Source organism: Erpetoichthys calabaricus, chromosome 7, assembly GCF_900747795.2.
Source record: "Erpetoichthys calabaricus chromosome 7, fErpCal1.3, whole genome shotgun sequence".
Classification (NCBI taxonomy): domain Eukaryota; kingdom Metazoa; phylum Chordata; class Cladistia; order Polypteriformes; family Polypteridae; genus Erpetoichthys; species Erpetoichthys calabaricus.
Genome location: NC_041400.2, coordinates 154393633 through 154415705, shown reverse-complemented (window position 1 = coordinate 154415705; position 22073 = coordinate 154393633). Strand labels below are relative to the sequence as shown.

Genomic DNA, 22073 nt, shown 5'->3' with positions numbered 1-22073 from the left:
AACTGGGCAAACCAACTGAGGAAGCATGTACCAGAAATTAAAAGACCCATTGTCTTCAGAAATCCACGAACCAGCAAAAAATCTGCGATATATATTTAAATATGCTTACATATAAAATCCGCGATAGAGTGAAGCCGCGAAAGGCGAAGCGCGATATAGCGAGGGATCACTGTACTGTCATTTTACTCGCAGGAGATTTTTGTCAAACATTACTAGTTATTCCACGCGAACACGTGTTTAAAATCCATGCTTCTCCCACGGTCAGATATACGTCGCGTGTTCTCGGGTAGGTACACCAAAACATTTATACATTTATGCACGTAATGGGCAAACAAAGAATGTAGTATACCCAAAAGCACTGCAGTAGTACTCAATCTATCCTTACTTCTTAAATGTTAATGTTTTACTGTTTAATAATTTATACACTTCTTATATGTTGTTCAAATTCTTTTATCAAAATATTTTACTGTTTAATAATTTTTATTTATATGCAATGGGCTTCTTATATATTACTTCATATTCTCATATGATAATGATGTTAATAATGTTGTTTATATTGATTTCTATGTTATTGTAAATGCTCTTTATTTGTTGAAAAATAAAATTGGCAATTAACAAACTTATTTTATAAATACTACATTTTATTTTTTTCCCTTGCACTCAGTGAGCGAAGCCACTGGGTACTCAGCTAGTAAACAATAAAATTACATAGGCCTACTACTCTTTAAATGATTCTTCAGAAAAAGGTCACCAATTCTGATAGAAAGGCTGTTTTACTCTCTTGCTTTAAGGGCTATTAAATATATCTTTCACACCTCTGTCTGTTCATAATAAAAACTTCATTCTTTAAAAAGTACTCAGCAGCAAAGAAAGAGAGCAAAATATTATTCTTACAACACAGCTGGCAAAAAAATAAGAGGGATAAAAACATGCCTTGCTTATAGTGACAACTGAATGATTTCCAAGAAGCAATATGTTGTGATAACTTCTAGCAGACACTGATGCTAAATGGAAAGAAGTAAACTACAGGGGAGGCCATAAAGGAGAGTTTGCAAGGCCTGCTTCTGTCAACTGGCCATGCAAGATAAGGTGAAGGGTCACATCTTAAAAGTAAAAATTAACACTATGATGCTGAAAAAAGAAGAAACACAAGGACAACATATAGGAAGAGATACATTAAAATTCATAGCATTAAAAATAATGCAGGATGTATAATGCTATCAACTTCAGTCACCGAAGCAGCATCTGCTTGTGGGGTAATTTTAAATAATACCTATGATTGTTGCTTAATTATGAATGCACAAGTAAAAAAAAACCATCACAAATGACAGGTAAAAACAAAACATCTTTTTTTTTTTTTTTTTTTAAAACTGGCAAAGCTTCCTTCAGCAAGCAGCTTGTTGTGGCCATGCCACAGCAACTTGTGATGTAGACCTCCAGCGTCAGATTCCTTTGTGGTTGTTTCAGCCACATAGGGTCTTAACACAGAGCAATTTTTGCATGTATAAGCACATATGGATGCTGAGCAAAAATAAATACATGAGACAGAATTTCACTAACAAAGCCAAATATCATACATTAACAAGTGTATGAGTTAAATAACCACATTGAATTTACTATTTCTGCATTTTAATGGTAGTGGAAATCTCCTTACAACTAGCTATATTGCATTTGTGTTTAACCAGCCAATATCTGAAGGTACAACATCACAGTTTAGTAAATATACTATAGTATTTCCATCACTCATTGATACAGTTTAAGACTTGCCTTGTTAGGTTTGCTGATGTAATATTTTTGTTAACACGTACTTAAGAAATTATTGGCAAATGCTTACAAAAAATTTTATTATAAAAAAAAAAAAGTCAAAGCTTCCGTAGGGTATGGACAGACGATTTATTGTTGTTCAATAAACAAACCCATTGTTGGGCTTAACTACCATTCAGTGAATGTCTCAGCCTTTCCATTTTGGTATTCATTACAATATTTAGCATGTCCTAGTAGAGGGCTAGCTTGAAAATGTGCCATGAAGTAGATTACCAGAACTAAAATATTGGCTTAGATAAATATATGTGTGCATGTAAAGCTATGTGTTAAATAAACTGGTTACTTTCACAGACACATTAAGAGCAACATTCCTACCTCCCTGTACGAATACCAGTTCACTTACAGGGCAAACAGGTCAACTGAGGATGCTGTCTCACCTGCCCTTCACACTGTCCTATCACACCTAGAGGAGAGGGATAGCTATTTGCAGATGCTGTTCATCAAGTACAGTTCTGCCTTCAACACCAACCCCCCAACAAACTGGCTATCAAACTAAACAACTTAGGTCTCAACTCACACCTGTGTAACTGGATTTTAGATTTTCTCACTAACAGACCTCAAACTGTGCATGTGGGTAAGCACCTCTGTTCATCAGTAACACTGAACACTGGGGTACAGCAGGGCTGTGTACTAAGCCCTCTCCTTTACTCCCTCTTCACACACAACTGCAAACCTATCTATGATACTAACATCAAAATAAAGTTTCAGACAACATCACATCAACAGGCCTGATCTCCAATAATGAAGAAGCAGCCTATAGAGAAGAGGCTGAGAACACCTAGAAAGTTGGAGCCAGAACAACACTCAATTCCAAGAAAACAAAGGAATGATTCTGGACTTCAGGAAACTGAAAAACAGTGGCAACCATCCCATAAGCATTAACAGCGAGAGGGTAGAGACAGTCCAAAGTTTCAGATTCTTGGGAGTCCACATCAGCTAGGACCTGTCATGTACAACAAACACAACAGCAATGGCCAAGAAAACTTTTCAGAGACTTCATTTTCTGAGGAGCCTGAAGAAAGCACAACTCCCACAACAGCTGCTGGCTAACTTCTGCAGGTGCACCATAGAGTCTATCATCACGTACTGAATTACAGAATAGTTCTCTGGCTGCACCTCTGAGAATAGGAAGGCCCTCCAGCATTTCATCAAAATGGCTCAGAGAATTACTGGCACCCAGCTACCATCACTGGAAGATATCTTCACTACCCGCTGCAGCAGAAAAGCAAAGCAAAGAACATTTGTAAAGATCCAACCCACCCCAGCCATAGCATTTTCACTCCTTTGCCCTTTGGCAGCTGCTTCAGAGCTCTGCATGCCTGCACTACCAGGCTGAAGATCAGCTTTTACCCCAAAGCAATCAGCCTATTAAATGCACAACAATCATTGCCCCTTCCTATTAACAGAAACCACCACTGACTGAACTGAACATCTGCATCAACCACACATTGTCACATACTTTTACACGACCCATTAAGGAACTCATCAACCATTACATTGACTGTAATCTTCACTGTGGCTTCATTTATTATTTATCTATTTATGCTTGCATATTTACTTTTACTCTGTGTATATTTGGATATGTTAATAGTAACTGTGCTTCTCATAGTTTAATGTTTACTTAGTGTATTGAATACTCTTATATACTTTTATCTAAGACATCTATAGTCTTGCCACAAACAATATTTCATTGTATTGTACAGTGACAATAAAGTTATCCTGCATCTTGCAGTTGACGCAGCTGCTCTTGCTTTGTCCCCTGTTGTGTAGCATGGCTAGAATATCTGATCATCCTTCCCACTGCTGCACTCTCATCCTGCAATCCACTAGACAACACTGTAACCTTTTGCATGGGACTGCTATTTATTTTCTCTGATAAGTCTCCACCTGCAGTCTTGAATCTTTCCAGTCTAGACCTGTAGAATTCAGTGATCAGTGCACCTGTGTGGCAGGTCTCTGTCAATTAGACATCTGAATATTTCTGTTAGATGATGCCAGATTTCTGTGGGCATGAGCAGCTACAGTGGGATTTGCCATTGTAGGTATGCAGCCAAAAATGTCTTTTTTTTTATTACGTTTTGTTGCAGCATTAGCTGATGATTTCTTAAGTGGGTATTATGAAAATGCCAGCCAATATAATCAACCAACTTAACAAGCCAACTTTTAAATGAATCATTGTGTGATGGAAATATTATAGTATATGTATTCAATTGTGATATTGTCTTCCAGAAATAACAATTTCTTAAACAAAAGAGTACTCTCAGATATTAGTTGGTTAAACACACACACACACACAATGTAACTAGTTTTAAGGATATTTCTGCGATGGTACAAATGTAGAAATAATGGACTCTCTTACACTTGTTAATTTACATCAGACTTTTTTGATGAAATACAGCTACTTTTATTTATTTATGCTCAGAAAGCTCATCTGCTTTTTTTGCACATATTGTCCTGTGCTAAGACTCTCCATTTCACATGCTGTTGGACGTAACTGCAACTGACTTTGGGGAACAGCTTCTTGTACTTGTAATGCAATTACTTGTTTAGGAGCCCAACTAACCTACTGTGACAGGCCACGCCACCCCTCATTCTTTCAACATGTTGAAAATGATGGTATTACTCCCAGTGTCTCAGCTTAGGACTTTAGAGATGATGGACAATGTCCTACATATGGAAAGCTTTTACAAAAATCCTTTCATTTTAGCTTTCACAGACACATCCCCTTTGAAATTATAAATAAACATTTATTTTTTGCTTTCACTAATCATTGAGAACAATAAGGAATTCCTTTGTCATCAGTATTAATGGTTTGAAGCTCTGGAAGTCTTTTCACATTCACTTTTAGTGGCAACTTCCAGTTGAAATAATAAATACCAATAAAAGAGGGTGTCACTCATGAACGTCAGAGAATTACATTCAGGGCTTATCTGAGGTCAACGATACCACCCCAGGGTGAGACAGTGTGCTTTTTCTAATGGTACCGTCTCTTTTTTCACCTGTAGCAGCAAGATGACGCCTAACTCCACGCCCTCCAGATGCCCCAGAGAGAGTCATCTCAGTCTGGACCCAATTTGCAACCATAATGGAAAAGACCAGCTCTAGCTGTTAACTCTGAGTGCTGTGAAACCTGTTTCTTATTTCTGTTATTTTTTTAGCTTTTTGTGCCATCAAGGACCCTTTTTCTTTAATAATATTTATGTTCGGATTAAACAGGGCCTCGAGTTTCCTTCCACTTGTCAAGAAGGGGAACATTCAGACTTGATTATGGAAACTGTTTTTGCAACAATAAATTAATCTAAATTATATACCTGGCCTTCGTCGTGCTTTTTTTAGCAGCTGCCTCACTGGCAGTCATGGGATCCGGAAGAAATGATGGGATAGCAGAGTTCTGATGGAAAAGAACAACTTTTAGAATATACCAACACTGCAAAAGGGACAGTCATTAAAAAATCAACATATTCAAAACAGTGGTTAAAAAATATCAGGCATAGATGTTACCAACATAATATAATCTAAATAAAGTATGATCAGTCTTGAACTTTCTTAAATAATTTTTAATATAAAAACAAAACAAAAAATTCAATATAAAAAGTTGTTTGGGGGCTTATAAAAATCTAAAAAAGGGCAACAGAAACAAAAAGAATATGGTCTTTTCACCTAGTTTAGCATTTTTGTTTAGAATATGCCAAATGTGTGCATCTGAGGATCACCCTCCTGGCTCATCCATGGTAACCAATCCCATTCTAGAGCAAGAGGGGGCGCTGTTGCTAACTGTATCATCTCTTTTTATACCCACAGCACACAGAAGATGCCCAGTGAGGGAAACAGATTCTGCCCCTTCCAGTCGGAGGACTATATATTCAAGGTGTTCATTCTGGACCGATGCTCGACAGAGATCAAGCACTGAATGAGACTTGAAAGGCTATAGAAGAGCAACAGCAGCTCTTTATTTTGTCTTATTTGTGTCCTCATATACTATTTCTTTTTAAATCTTTTCTGTTAATTAAACTGAGAAACCAGATGGTGCTCCAACATTTATTGGGTATCTAGTCTCATACCTTGCATAACCCCAAATATAGAAAAACAACAGCAACATTTAAAATCTTACAGAAATGTTTGGCACAGGACACTCTCTTCCAGCCATCTTAAAAGTAAAATATGAAACTTGGTAGACATCTGGCCTTCTTTCTACATCTGGTTCAAGCATATATCCTAAAGGACAAATTAAAGAAAATGAAACATCCAGTCACTGTAACAATTACCACAAATACCTTTATTTATTGAACAACACAGAATATATTTACATTAATTATGCATTATATTTATATTAATTATATGAATATTAAGGATTATATAAATTTTAATACATTTTGGTGAACTGTAATAGATGTATGTGTATTTTATTTCTTAAATATTCACTTTAGATTTTTGAATAATTTGTTCCCAGTCTTCAAATCAGAACTGTATTATTTAATAAGGTACTGCAATTGACATATTTCTCCACACAGAGGTGCTGATGTTTAAACTATGCTTAAAAAAACTGCACTCAAAGTTCCAAACTGGCTGCAGGCTTCTGTTCTGACCAGATATCTCAATCAGGGTCTAATCCATGCCAAAATTGTCCAACCAAGCAGTAAATGAAAGCCAAGGGAAATAAAATCAATAGCAGCTGGGCTGATTCATCTGCTTTTACAAAGTAGAAGTTAAAAAAAAAACACTGATGTACCAATAATTAATGACATTTTTAAATTGATAGTTATACCTGGAATGCTTAATAATTTGACAGTTCTAGAAATCCTCAGAAAAAACACAGAAGTAATGTTATGGTTACTTCACAATTTAGAAAAATACCCGAGTTAATTCAAACAATTTGTTTGTCAAAACTTACGAATTAAACAGTGAAGTTTAGAAGAATATTTGGAATTATCTGGGATAGTAAATGTTCCATCACAGATTGCAACTTGACTCTCCCCAAATGGGAGGGTAAAAAAACAAAGCTTGTACAACAAGCAGCCAAGTGCCTGGAAAACACAAGAAAGAAAAAATGGATCAAAATGTGAAGAATATAAACAAGCCTTTATTAAACTTGCTATCAATGGCGGGTTACTCTATGAAAAGCAACTTTCCTAGTATAACATAAAACAGTAAACATAAAAAATGTGGCAAAGTATTATTTAGGTATTTCAATATTCTACTTAAATTAATTCTATTATTTATACAGGTAATACAAAAGACACTTTAGCACCTCTAATTCAATAAATTAGGGCAAAAACAAAGTTAGCATTAAATATATATATTTTTTATTTTCACAATGTAGAACTATGCAATCTCATTTCTGATTCTTATTTTCTTACTGATTGTCTTGCTAAATGTTTATAACATAAATGACCAGACCTCCCCATTCCCAAAAACAGTGCTGCACTCCTACTGAGGAATTGCCAGAGACTCCTTTGCCAGTTTAAAAATAATCGCAGCAGTGCATCCTGGGTCTGATTTCTGATCCCCTGTACAACCTAAACAGTTTCCGTAATCAAGAACAGCAATGTCTTTAATCTAGACACTTAGCACTCTGTCACAGAGACACAGCTCTGCAATCCTGCAGAAGAGCCTAATTTCAAATAATTTGACCTACAATTTCATTTTTTCAGTCTCTGTCCACAACCTACGACCATAGTTGATATGGATTTACTTGCGAATCCAAAAAATCTGCTTCTGCATCACCAGTGACTAAAATTGATTTCCATTTTGGTTTACATAAAAATTAGGACTTGTTTAGAAGTGAAATACTGTACACCAATACACATCCTTAACACGTGACCCAATTCTGTCACTCATTGGCCTACTCTCTTGTATATTTTATTTTACTATTGTATTGTTTCAAAAACGACATTTGCATGGGATTTGATTTAGTCAAGCTCAAACAAATTAAACATTAAAACAAACATAGAACATAAGGGATAGTAATCACCATTCTTTAACAGCCAAAAAACAGTAATTTAACAAAAGTATAATTAGACATATTCATCAAGTGTTAAGGCAGAAATGTTAAGTTCTTTCATTTCACAGCTTGTGGAAAAGTAAAATTACTATGGTAGTCTTGGTCTGATTGGCCAAAGCCACTTAAAACAGAAGAATAGGGAACATGTGCTAGGTGGGGTGATGTCTCCAAAAAATCTAAATTGCATTATATTTCATTCTGTAAAAGTATAGTGAATTCAAATTGTGAAAGTGATAACTAATGATTTTAGAGATGCTGCACAGTTCTCTTAAGAGTTCCCTGTCCTCGACAAAGAGAATTTGGGATAAGACACACTAAAGTTGTGTCATCCGTATGCCTGACCATCCTTCTTGAATACATACATGAAATGCTGTCATTAATGAATTGTGAATAAAGAACTGACAATAAGATCCTGGGGTCTCTTATACTTGGGTCAAGAGGCTTAGAGATTTTTTTTTCTTCAGCTGCACTATTTACTTCCTGTCAGAAAGAAACAATAAATGCCCAAAAACACAAGAACAAATTGATACCTACATGTATCAATTAGTCATAAAGTTTAAGGATGAGAATTGTGATAAAAGCACAACTATAGTCAACAAAGAGGATTTGGAGATAGGTTGAAGTAATTCTACATTTTTTAAATCAAAGTGATGGTTTGATTATTGACAAGATTGTTAAGAGGTTTACCTGGTACCACTGTACCTTTGAGCAAACAATAAAGGTGAACTTGTAGTCATTTCATTTGAACTAAGCCCATTTTCATTTTATACTGTGGTAAACAAAAGTACTTCTCAAATATATTTGGAATAAGTAGCTTTTAGTCTTGCCTACCAGTCAGACAGGCCCCTGTGTACAAGTGCAGCATATTCAAATTTCACACAATAGGCTTGGTAGAACAGAATCAAACCTGAGCCTAAATGCTTATGTCAAACTGACAAAAATACCCTTACCCATATATCAGCCTTGGTAGTAATTGACTTTCCTCCATAAAGATTTATCATTTCTGGAGCCCTGTATGACAGTGTTGTGTATCTATAAATACAACAAGCGGACAAGAATAAAATATCAGTAAAACAAATTTTTTTTTTAAATATTACAATAACAAATACAGAGATGTATTTAAAAATCTTTTGTAACAATAAGATACAATGGAAAAATGTCATTCTCTAAAATAGGGAGGATTCAATGAAACCCAAATAAATGTCCTACACATTTTCCAGTGGTTTAGAAATCACTCATGCCTCAGTCCTTTTCCAAGTTTAGCATCCAGGGTTATTGATGTATTGTTCAAGACTTTTACTTCTGAATTTAATTCTCTACTGAGCTCTTTACAAAAAATATATAGTCAGCAATGAAACAATAAAATAATGAAAAGTGAAATATCATTTTTAATAAGTATTCATCAACTGTTTTCAACACTTTGTTATACCAAATCTGTGACAACGACAACACTTTCTGTGGGCATTAAACTGGACCAGTACATTTTCTGTGTGTGCCAGCTTGGATGAGTTAAGGTGATGTACAGGTAGAGCTATTCTGAGACCTCACCACAGATTGCTTGATGAAGTTAAGGTTAGGAATATTTATTTTCTTATATTAAAGCACTACAGTTCTGATCTAGGAGTATCCATTGAATAACTGAAACACACCAACTTATTCAGTTTTAGCTCTCTGGCAGAAGAACTGTCTATAATTTATTGGGGAGTTAGGCATAGTACCATCATAGATTTTGAATTTTTTTTTGTTGTTAATTCTTCTGTATATATTAAAACAAGTTAACCTAGTTAAAACTGTGTATGCTTTCTAAAAAGCTATGACTACAAATCACAGGAGATGACAAACTACATGACTCCATGACCACTTTCCACCACAGACAAACCAATGGGTTGTTGAATAGTGTGTATTTTATTAATATGTTCGTCTGTTATGAAATATAGGTTGTATTAGGTATTATGTGTGTTATATTTTTCTTGCTTTACCAAGTGCAACAGATGACTAATTGCTTGTGAATTCCTGGTTAGAGGATCTTTGACAACAAACTACAATTGTCACTGGGCATATGTATATTATACAAAGTATTATCCGTTATATTTTTGCTCACTTTACCAAAGACAAGTGTAAATAAGATTTATTTTACCATTGTGACATACAATAGTAAACAAACTAAAACAAAGATAATCTAATGGGTTTAAAGTTCATGTACTATTACGCACAAGGATTATGTTTATGGTTTACATTATGTCATGAGTGACATGTTGTATATAATATATATTATATACAGCATATACATAATACATTAAAAAAATATATAAATAAATATAAATAATATAAATATGTACACACTTGGAAAGTGGGGTCAGCATGTGTTTATTACAAAAGAACAAAAACAACTCTGCTTCTGTCTCTCAAGCAAGAGTTCATTGCTTCAGTTCTTCAGAGCTATGAATTTTACAGGTAGGTCTGCAGGGCATCTGTTTATGTGAATTCTTGTGCAACCTAGAAATATAGTTACTAGGTAGGCTTACGAATACAGATGAAAGCTTAATATTGCAGGTTATAATTGTAAAGTAAATGCATATTAAATCCACATACTTTTTTATTTCATCTTCTACAATGGTAACTCCATCCTTCTGTGGATTAAGAACTTTGTGGGTCGCGCTACCAAAGTCACAAAGTACATAGTGGCCATGATCATTTAATAAAATGTTTTCAACCTGAAAGAGAAAGAAACAAAAAGTCCATAAAACCTTAACCAAATACAGAAGCAAGCAGTTTGAGAACTATGTTCAAAATAGCATGCAAATTAAAACCAAATCAGATTAAGGGGCTACAACACATTGCCTGGCAGTATTACACTGAATACGAGCTTACTACTATAAACAAACAGCTAAACAACAACAACAACAACATTTATTTATATAGCACATTTTCATACAAAAAGTAGCTCAAAGTGCTTTACATAATGAAGAAAAGAAAAATAAAAGACAAAATACAAAATTAAAATAAGACAACATTAGTTAACATAGAAAGGAGTAAAGGTCCGATGACCAGGGTGGACAGAAAAAACAAAAAAAAAACTCCAGACGGCTGGAGAAAAAAATAAAATCTGTAGGGGTTCCAGGCCACGAGACCACCCAGTCCCCTCTGGGCATTCTACCTAACATAAATGAAATTGTCCTCTTTGTAGTTAGGGGAATCCCTGTAGTTAGCTAAAGGATCCAAACTAATCACAGAGAAGGACTCTTTCACATTCTTTACCAGGACCTTTCTCATTTATGTTTGCTTTAAAGCAGTGGTTTTCAAAGTGTGGTCCATGGATCACCAGTGGTCCCCAAGTTGACAGTCATCAGGGCAAAGTGATTTTAAACCATTCAAATATGTTAGCCTCTTATGTACTTACTTAAGTTTTTATTTGTAACTATTAATGTCGCTAGTCGACATCTGTAACACTAAATCAATATACAGTACTTAGATACATGAGAAATGTGCTTAAAACTACCATCCGGAATCACATTATCAGACTTTCTTGGGGATAGTAACAACTTCTGCTTCCACTTTACTCTTCCTGCTCCACTCCTTTTTGCTTGTTGTGGTCACCCCTCTTTCTGTCTCCAATATGCAACACTTTTTCATCCTCAGTCTCACTCACTCATTTTGATGTCAGCCTGGGGAATCCATATCTGGAGAACTGAGTCCATGGCATCAGTGATAACAGGATACCTGCTGTTAATTGATCTTCACCGCAAAGATATTATTTTGGATCACTGGCTGAAATCTGGTACTTTAAAATGCAAATTGAGCAACACACATTTGGAAAATGTAACTCAGAATTTCACTAATAGGGGACTGACTGTAAGATTCATGTGGTCCACTGTTAAGATTTAATTTTAGTCCTCAGTCCAAATAAACTGTGAATACCACTACTTTAAAAGGTAAGTTATGAGACACGCGCTGGACCCTCAGAAGGTAGAAGTAAACAAATAACAAAAATGAGTGTTTTAAAGAATAATGTTGCAAATCCTCTCGCTGACACACTAACAAGGAATACTTCAAACAAATCATTCAGCTTAAATGTGTCAAGAAATGCTTCTAGGGCTCTTTTATACCAATAGCAATTATGCTGGGAAATATATGGTTAAAGAAAGTGTACTGTACATTCTCACATAACAATTACATTCACAATTACAATCAGATAACATAACAATGACAATTATTGTACATAATAAAAAACTTGTAACTAAAAGAAAAAATCCATAACTTAAGTTTCTGAAATAACTTTAACCATTTGTCCATGTATTTATTTTCTATACAAATGTAAAAAAAAATTCTTTAAATAATGTCAATTTTTATGATTGTAAGAGGCAGCTATAGTAACAGTAAACACAATAAGAACTATACAAAAAATAATGAATACAAATAAACAAAAAATGAATATGAACAGTTAAAAAGCCTTTTGTTTTGAATTAAAAGGTTACAAAAAGTATTTTATCTAGTTTAAACTGTGTTTAGATGAGCACTGAGAATCAAGAAGCTTGTCATACCTTGAGATCCCTGTGAATGATTGGAGTTTTGCACTGATGTAACCTCGCAACAGCTTCACAGATGTCACAGAATATTTTTAAGATTTCAGCCTCAGTGAACCCAGTTTGCAGCCTTTGATTCATTTGCTTCACAACTTGACCTGCTGTTGAATTAGCATGAGTTAACTGTTTTTTACGTTTTTTCCATTACTAAAATATAAAGCACACAAAAAATGCTTTCTATAATCCCCCCTAGTGATCTGATCACAACCAAGAGACTAGTCTATTATTTCTACTGGCAAGATACTGCAACCTCTATTAACAACACATCCAGCTATTTTCAGGGTCTTGATTGTGGGATGACAGATAAAATTAAAGGTGATATTTCCTTATTTTATAATAGTTCAGTACTTAATTTGACAGAGAGAAAAAAAAAATTGTACATTACAATATTTAAACTCCTCAGGGTGTTACACAAAGACAAAAGGCTGAGATCCCTTTGTCTATAGGAAGATTTACATGCAGTACATACTGTAAATTAATTTTACAGTTGTTTAATGTTGGAGCAGTTCAGAAAAGGTGCTCACAACTAACATTTTACCTATATAGCAGAATACAGTACACTTCACCAGTAACACAATATTGAACTTACAAGACCTAAAATGAGTCCTAAAACAAGCAAAATGTAGTTTTCAGAAAAACAAACATCTAATGGGCTGGGTGAAATGCTAGTATATTTGGTAAAAATGAACAGTGCAAATTCAGAAAAAAGACGTACAGTGAATTCAGAAAGTATTCAGACCTGCTCACTTTATTCACATTTTTTGGGAAGACTTGACAGGGTTCGCAATGCAACTCACGGGGGGAGATTTGTCGACCAGGTCGATTCACTCCAATAAGAGATTTCTAGATTGTTCTATTATCATAGTGGAGCATCAGCAGAGTGAACAGGTGTGTGAGATTTCTGATGCCCTCTGAGAGCCTCCCCAACTGTGCTGCATGCTGAAATGCAGTTAATGCTGTCTGTCAAAGATTGCTTGTCTGTCGCCTAGGAAACTGTAGGTTTGTGGCCTTCCCACATCACATGCCTATCAGCCAATGGTTGATATGGGTAACACATTCTAACTGACACTCAAAAAACTGACCTGTCCCCATAGGTACTTGTTTGATGTGTCTGTGTGTATTAAAGTGATAGCTCCCGTTTGAATAAATACCTTGAGTATCCCTGTTTTGACTGGAATAAAGTTGGCTTTATTGTAGCCTTTCAGCTCAGCATCTTCTCTCAGGTTCAAGATAGTGACCCACGCATCAACAACAACACACACACACACACACACGTACACACACACACACACACACACACACACACACACACACACACACAGGTGGAATCCCATTTTAACAAAATTCATGGGACCATAAAAATATTTTGTTAGAATGGAAATTTAGTTATAACAAATATAGGGAAAATATGTATACTTATGTGAAAGAGGTTGCTAGTGATTCACCACCTCTAATGGCAGTGGCACAAGGACAGCTCCATAGCTGCGCTGCTGCATCTGGTAAACAGTAAACCCAGGGCAAAGTAATTGGTTGTCCTCTGCAGGATCAGGCTTGCCGTGTAGCATGCTTGTCGCACAATGTTTAGAGCATGTAATGCTGGGCTTTAACATGCTCTTCCTCACTCTCTCCTGGTCTGCCACAACTGTGATTCCGAGCCGCTGGGAACTAAAGCAGGACAACATGTCACAGGTCCTATCTTGTGTGTTTGAGTACTGAAATAACAGCACCTATTTTGAATGAAGTCTTGAGACTATACTTGCCTTCTCTATGTAGTAATAAAGTACCTGTATTTTCCTTGGAAACCTGGACTCACCTTCCTTTCTCTCATGCAAGCCTGTGACTTAAGCTTCACAATAACAGTATAAAAACAAATAGCACTTCTTAAACTGCAAAAAAATATTTTATCTGTGTGTGTGTTATATATATAATATATGATTAAACATACGGGTATCAAAGGCAATATATAGCTGGTGAAGGGTGGGGGGTGAATTAGTAAGGTGGGGTTTGGAAGGTGTTGGTCATAAAGTCTTTTTTTATTATTTATATGTTCTTCTTTTTAAGCCTGCATATACTGGGTTCAAGTCCAAGTGTATGTTAATGGCATTTTCATTAGAGAGCCACAATTCAGCCAGCTTTCTGGCACTCTCAGTATTGGCCCTGAATTTTACTTTCACAGTGTCCCAGTTAAATATGTGTCCATATACAGAAACATTGCAATGCTGACAGAAGTAAAGACCCACGGTCTCTGATTTATACGCATAAGTTTCACTGTACATACATTTAACTGGGACACTGTGAAAGTAAAATTCAGGGCCAACACTAAGAACGCCACCACCCCCACCCTTCACCAGCTATATATTGCCTTTGATTCCTGTATGCCTAATCATTTTCCTCTGACAGTGACACCTGGCAGGTTGTCGAAAGCTTAGGAATAAAAAACTCTTTAAATAAAAAAAAAAAAAATTTTTTTTTTGTTTGTTAAGAGAAATGGTGAAAACTTATTTTTTTAATAAGCCTTGTTTCCGATATGTAAATTACAGAAACAATTAAACAATATGACAGCTGTAATTACGTGAAGCATTTTATTTTTTTTATGCCATACATATTATGGATAAATATTTTAGTACATATTTTATTACTATGTATTTTAAGGAAATTTTATTAACTTTAGGATTTTTATGGTCACTGAGCAATAAGCCTAAAGATTTTAATTTTGTTAATAAAAAAAATAGTTAACACCAGTGGTCTATAATTTAATTATAAAAATACACTTTAATATAGGACATAAGGCGTGTGTCAGGTTATGCAGGAGTTTAGTGCAAAACGTTTTTTAAAAGAATAAAGGGGGAAAAACAAAAATTGGAGTCGGACAATCAAGTAACATGAAATCGATGATCGGAGCATCCTTAACCTTGGATAAAGATGTCAAGCAAATACATACAGTACCCTGTATATGTAAATATGTGGAGTAAACCAGATACCACTCATCACTATAACAGTGAAGCATGATAAAGGCAGCAGGGACTGGTACTCTAGGCTTTGTTGAGGAAAAGCTGAACTTTAGACAATCCTTAATGACAACAATGCTCAAGAGCACTCTGGACCTTAGACTGCGCCAAAAGGTCAATGACAATAATCACAAAGCAAAGACAAAACAAGAGTAGCTCAGGGACAACTCTGGGAATGTCCTTGAGTTGCTCAGGCAGAGCTGCAATTTGAACCCAGTCAACACCTCTGGAGAGGTGTTCACTATGAGTCTTCGGCTTGACTGAGGTTGAGATGATCTGCAGAGAAGAATGACAGAAAATCCCCAAATCCAGGTGTGCCAAGTTTGTTGCATCAGACTCAAAAAGACTACAGGCTGGAATTGCTGCTAAAGGGACATCACCTAAGTACTGAGTAAAAGGTTTGAAACTTGTGTCATTATTAAATTTCAGTTTTTTAATTTTAATAAATTGGTAAAAAATTTTCTAAAATCCTGTTTTGCTTCTGGGTTATTGAATGTTACCTGATATGGAGAAAAAAATGAAATGATTTTAGGACAAGGCTGCAACATAATAAAATTTGAAAAAGGTGTCTGAATATTTTCTGAATCCACTGTAGCTCACCGTATATCTTTTTGGGGGCCTTTAAATACTGTAGTTTATGAATTCTCTGTAGATCTTGCAAGTTAAGAACTGCTGAGGTAAATATCTTCTGATTATAATGCAGTCATTGAAGGAGTATACTAGTTAGTAATATAGAGCAGGGGTAGGCAACGTCGGTCCTGGAGTGCCACAGTATGTGCAGGTTTTTGTTCCAACCCAGTTCCTTAACGAGAACTCAATTATTGCTGATGAAGCACATATTGCTTAAGTGACATTTTAATGCTTCATTTTAGTGGTCTCGCTTGTTAAGGTTCTCCAACCTTAATTGCTTATTTCAATCTTAAACTGCTGCATTCAGTGTTTTAATTGCTCCTTATTAGCAATAAGATGTAAAAGACAAAGCAGCCAGCAGTTCTCCAGCTAGCTTTTTTCCAATTACATCTGTGTGTGTTCATCATGCACGGTTTGATTTAATAAAACACTTGATAGAAAAATGTGACAGACTGAAAATGATCTGTTTTAGGCTTCAAATCATTTGGATGATATCCTTGGAAAGGAAAAAAATCTACGATATAAAAGCCTTAAATTGCACAGACTAACAAGCCATAAAATTAAATAAGGTCTGAGATTGGCAATGATTGGTTTCTAATTAAGCAATTGGGTTGAATGAAAACCTGTAGCCACTGCGGCTCACCAGGACTGACATTGCCTACCCCTGTTTTACATCTTATTGCTAATAAGGAGCAATTAAAACACTGAATGCAGCAGTTTAAGATTGAAATAAGCAATTAAGGTTGGAGAACCTTAACAAGCGAGACCACTAAAATGAAGCATTAAAATGTCACTTAAGCAATATGTGCTTCATCAGCAATAATTGAGTTCTCGTTAAGGAACTGGGTTGGAACAAAAACCTGCACATACTGTGGCACTCCAGGACCGACGTTGCCTACCCCTGATATAGAGGTTGGGAGCATGCACTGATGTAACACATTGTCATGCCAACCACATGACAAACCAACTCAGGATCCCAAATTAGGACCCGAGTGCATTTGTACAACAGGTGACACCTCAGCACCACTCTAGTTCAAATGGAATGGAACAGTGTGAGGTTTTTTACAGTGGTTGGCGTGCCCATCCTGCAACCAACCTCCACGTTTTCCCTGCGAGTAGGAGGACAGGACATACCCAGGACAGAGCAATTGCAGGTTAGGGGCCTTGCTTAAGGGCCCAACAGAGTAGAATCACTTCTAATATTTACAGGATTTGAACTGGCATTGTTCCGATTGCTGGCACAGATCTCTAGTGTCAGAGCCTCCACTATAGTTAGTAATATGAAATGTGGAAGATGGCCAGGGTCCATGCCTGGCCAGGATGTCCCTTCTACTTATATTCCAGGGGAGCAGCCATGGACTCCTCAATACCTCCCTGGGGACGCTTGGTGGCAGCTTCCCTGGTTAATGATGCCTCAGTTTCCCACAGGGTTTCATGGGAGATGGAGTTCTTCCCAACCCTGTGGGGACCTGGGATGGCCGCCAGGGGGCGAGACGGAGATAGTTAAGCCCAGCTGGTCTAATCATTGGGCCCACACGGGAGTGCAATTGGGAACAGGTGAGCAAGCAACAGGAGCACTCCCAGGAGGGCCATAAAAGAAGCCAGCAACCACCACTCAGGGCCAGAATCGGGAGGAAGAGGACGAGGTGCCTGAGCGGAGTGGTGGTGCCAACGGAAGGATTGCTGTCTTGAGAAAGTGGTACTTTGGGACTGTGTTATACCTGTGTTCACAGGGTACATGTGTCCCACAGGTGAAGAAAAAAGATTTATTTGTGTTGTGTTAAGTGCTTGTGGGACTGTGTTGGGCCTGTGGCACACGGGGAAGACGTGCCCCATGACTGAAGAGAAAATGAAAAGAGTTGTGTTCAGTTTATACGTGCCTCAGTGTGAATCTGTGCCGGGTCGGACGCTTATATAGCGCCTTATTCACAGAGATTACATTATTTGCAGTCATCTGATGAGCTTTCTGAATTGTTTAATATAAATATTACTAAGTTCTCTTATTTTTCATTACAGTATTTTATATTACAGGCTGGGTAATTTCTTATGTTGAAGGAACTGGAAAGTATTCTTGTGTTAGAACGAGAACAAGCTTAACTGTTTGTGTAATAGGTTGCACCATACCTTTACAAAACTCCATGAGTATAAGCACCTCCCAGACACTGTCGCCAACTGTAGTAATGGCAGAGTCTAAATATCCCACTATATTCTTGTGACCAGAAAGCTCTTTCTGCAATGAAACAGATGACAAAAATATTGAGAATCAAATGATACAATTATAGTTAAATACAAAAAGACTAAAATGAAACACAACAATTTAAAAGGGGACTTAGTCAACAGTCACATTGCGTCCAAGTATAAAACATTTCCTCAAACAAAAGTCTACATCTCCATTATCATTAGATTATTTCAAATATTTATTTTAAACATATACAAAACTGATACACCTGTATTTTTATGAATGCCTTGTCTCTCTACTTATAAACATCTTTTCAAAATTAAAAATCACATCAAACATTTAAAGTTGGTAGCCTACTTTTTCATACTGTTTGTGTTTTTCTACAATCCAACTCTATTTAAAAAAAATCCTATATTACTAGCCATTATACATTTGGGCAATTAAATATACTGTATGTGTATATCATGGGTGGATTATTGAAAGAAGGGTGAAGACTAACAACATGTCAGTGTTTGAGACTGTAACACCTCAAACACATGTTTGGCGAAACAAGGGAACTGCACACAAAGCAGGGTACCTTATCCCCACTGTGAAATATCGTGGTGGCTCATTGATGCTTTGGGTACTGTTTTGCTGCCAGTGGTCCAGGGGCTCGTGTAAAGGTCAGTGACATAATTAATTGCATTAAATAACAGGACATTTTAGCAGAAAATCTGGTTGCCTCTGTGAGAACAAGACAATGATCCGAAGCACACTTCAAAAATCAAAAAAGAATTGGCTGCAGAAACACAGAATCAAGGTTTTGCAATGGCCCTCTCAGCCTCTGGATTTGAACCCATTTTAAAATCCGTGGTCTCAATTGAAGACAGCAGTTCACATGAGAAAACTCAAGAATCTCCATTAGTTGAAACGTTTTGTATGAAAGAGGGGTCCAAAATCCCTCCATAGGTCTTATCTAGCCTTATTAAACACTACAGAAAGAGGCTGAGTGCTGTCATTCTTGCCAGTGCAGGTGCAGATATTTTGGAAATCTGTCTTATTATGAAAATGTGTGTTTACTAAAGGAAAACTTTATTCTGTTCCAAAAGTCTGTTTGACAATAAAATCATGAGGCTTACCCAATTTTTTAAGCACAAAATATCACTCATTGCATGTGTGGTCCCTTTAATACATTAATTTTTGCAATTTTTCATGAAGGGTGCCGATATTATTTTGGAGTTGTCTGTATGTGGTAGAACCGACTGGCAAGTCAATGAAAAGCAGAAACACACGACTGTGCTGTGTTCACTAGACAATGGTGGAATGACCAAATAAGTGAGCTAGTGAGTGATTGAAAAGAGTGAGAAAGAGAAACTGTATTAATATCGGTTCATAAAAGGTGAATAGCTACAATCAAATTTTTCTGAGTAAAAGAGTGTTAACAAGCACTTTGACAGATAAGAGGCACACCTATGTTCATTACATTATTACTGATTAATATAATAAATATAATTATTAAGACATTTGTTGAAAGGTTGGAAGAGCGTTTTTTGTGCCATAAGGACTGCTGATGCAATGTTTTTTGAAAAGTTCATCTTGCACCTACCTTTTTCCATAAATGCTGAGAACTGACTTTGCTCTCACTCCACTGTTGCTATGTAAGTTTTTCCCCCATCAGCAGTGCAAATGGTACAGTATGTGGATGTATGAGCGTAATATCAAAAATGTTCTTTTACACTTCACTTTGATTCTCCTGGCTGAACATCTCCATGAAAACATATTGTACACTGCATCTGCTTCTATTTCATTTCTGAATTGTCATATGGACTTGCTTTTTGTACTATGTCAGCTTAGTGAACAATGTTATGAATAGTACCAGCATTTAAACGTCTTCTGTATAATACTTGCTGTTTTTACCACAATCACAAAAAACACCTTTTTTGTGACTTCCCTAGCTGTCATGTTTCAACCAGTGTATTCCATGGTTTATGTTCATGTTCCTTTTCTGTGTCTTCTTTTGTGTTTATGACACTTAATATATTTTAACTGTTGTTTTATTTAATATTTACTACTGAATGACTTGTTCTACTGTGTACCTTCGGTTTTGAGTATGGAACCACCCTGATGAACTGAAGGACTGCTCTCAACCCACATATTGTAAACCTGAGGTATGGATCCTGAATTGAGTCACTGATTGTCATTTGGAGACTGTATTTTTGTAAGTTTTCATTCATTTTCTACTTTCTGGATTTATTGCTTCTGTAGACATGCTGTGGACTGGTTTCTCAACCCGAAGTTTTTATGGATTCCCTTTCTCTTGAAATGCATCTATTCTGGAGTATTTAAAGCAATCTGAATTTTAAAAGCCTGTTTCCCCATTTTAGCACCTAGGAATGCCAAAGCCTGTCAGTAGAGCTTGGGGTCATGCTGCCTGAGGGTGAGGTCTTATATTTGGGCAGGCTAAGGCATACCCAGGCCTGGTTTATGGGGTCTGTTTTGAGGATTCACACCCTTTTGCTATTTTTGCAGCACTCAATCGTAAAATTGCAAGAGGTTCATTACTTCATTATTTTGCTCTGTCAACAGCCGAAGGTGTTCCACAGTGCCTAGCCTAGCAGGTTGGCTAGCAGTTTTAAACGCCACCACCACAGTATGGAAGGCAGTAAGGTGGAGCTGATTTCACTCACTGCTCAGCTAATACAATGTGCAAGACAAAAAAACCCAAGACTAGAGTGAGATCAGTGGTATAGATGGTGTCCAGAGTGCATAATAGCACTATAAGCTATAGATACGTTTCTTTTTTTAATCTAAAAGAATGCTACTCTTTTTCCCTTTTAAACTAATTATAGATTCTAACATAACCCATGTTTCACAGTTATATCATGTCTGACCTATCACTAGGTGTAATAAAAAAGGTTTTCTCTGTAACAGGAGAAGGGATGAAATAAAGGAGTAAGAGGGGGGGTTGGTCGCTTCAGTGCAAAACCAGCTACAAAGATTGGAATGTTTGGGATGATAGCGAAAGAATGTGCAAAAACTTGCTTCTCATAAAGAGTTTCAGAATGTTATGGGAATACAGTCAAGGCCATGTACTTGTTTTTCACTTCGAGGGGCTTCATTGCAAGCAACGCTTGTTATTGTGTGTCTTCTGATACTAGGCACCATCTCAGTGAGGGCCAAGTAGAAGAAAAACAATACTGCGTCCCATGGAAGGGTGTGTGCTGAAACTGATCACTTCTGTATACACTGCTTACACGTAAGCCATTTTGGGTAAGGACACTCAATTAGTATATAAGGGAAGGTTCCGCCCTCAGTTTCTTCGGAAGCTCAACCGTGGGGAACGTGCACACCGCCCGGTATTGGACCAGGCTCACGAGTTGATCCTCTGACGAGACTGACACGCGGGCTCCCTCAGTCTACTGGTCTAGGATGATGGCTCTGGGTCTTTTGATATTACTGTAAGTCAATAGTATAATTCATATATCTGTATTACTGTAAGTCAATAGTATAATTCATATATATATATATATATATATATATATTACTGTGAGTCAATAGTACAATTCCTATATCTGCATGTATATTGCTATTATATTGTATGTAACTGATACTATATTTGAACAAGTAAACAATTGAAGTATTGGACCTTTCCTCTCTGATTCTTGCCTGCTTATTTTCTGTTAAAACCTTTGAACCATTTTCCCAAACTAAAACACTAGGGCTGGGCGGTATGACCAAAATTTTATATCACGATATTTTTCAAAATTATACCAGTTTCACGGTATTCAACAGTATTTTTTTCCCCATGCACAAGTGGATGTTAACCACATTTTCCACTGCAATTACTGCAGTAGACTGGCTAAGAATAA

The 22073-nt window shown here is 36.4% G+C and overlaps 1 protein-coding gene across 3 annotated transcripts in view; it reads right to left on the bottom strand.

Moving 5' to 3' along the window:
• Positions 1-22073, bottom strand: part of bmp2k (BMP2 inducible kinase) — a 194798-nt gene that overhangs the window by 52959 nt on the left and 119766 nt on the right. For 2 of the 3 annotated variants that reach the window (XM_028805601.2, XM_028805602.2), the window contains exons 3-9: positions 18171-18276; positions 12367-12509; positions 10418-10539; positions 8776-8857; positions 6716-6848; positions 5936-6039; positions 5136-5215 (exon numbers count right to left, since the gene is read on the bottom strand). In XM_028805601.2, coding sequence (XP_028661434.2) covers positions 5136-5215; positions 5936-6039; positions 6716-6848; positions 8776-8857; positions 10418-10539; positions 12367-12509; positions 18171-18276 — 770 coding nt within the window. The remainder of the gene's footprint in view (positions 1-5135; positions 5216-5935; positions 6040-6715; positions 6849-8775; positions 8858-10417; positions 10540-12366; positions 12510-18170; positions 18277-22073) is intronic. The other variant, XM_051929548.1, reaches the window with a different exon arrangement.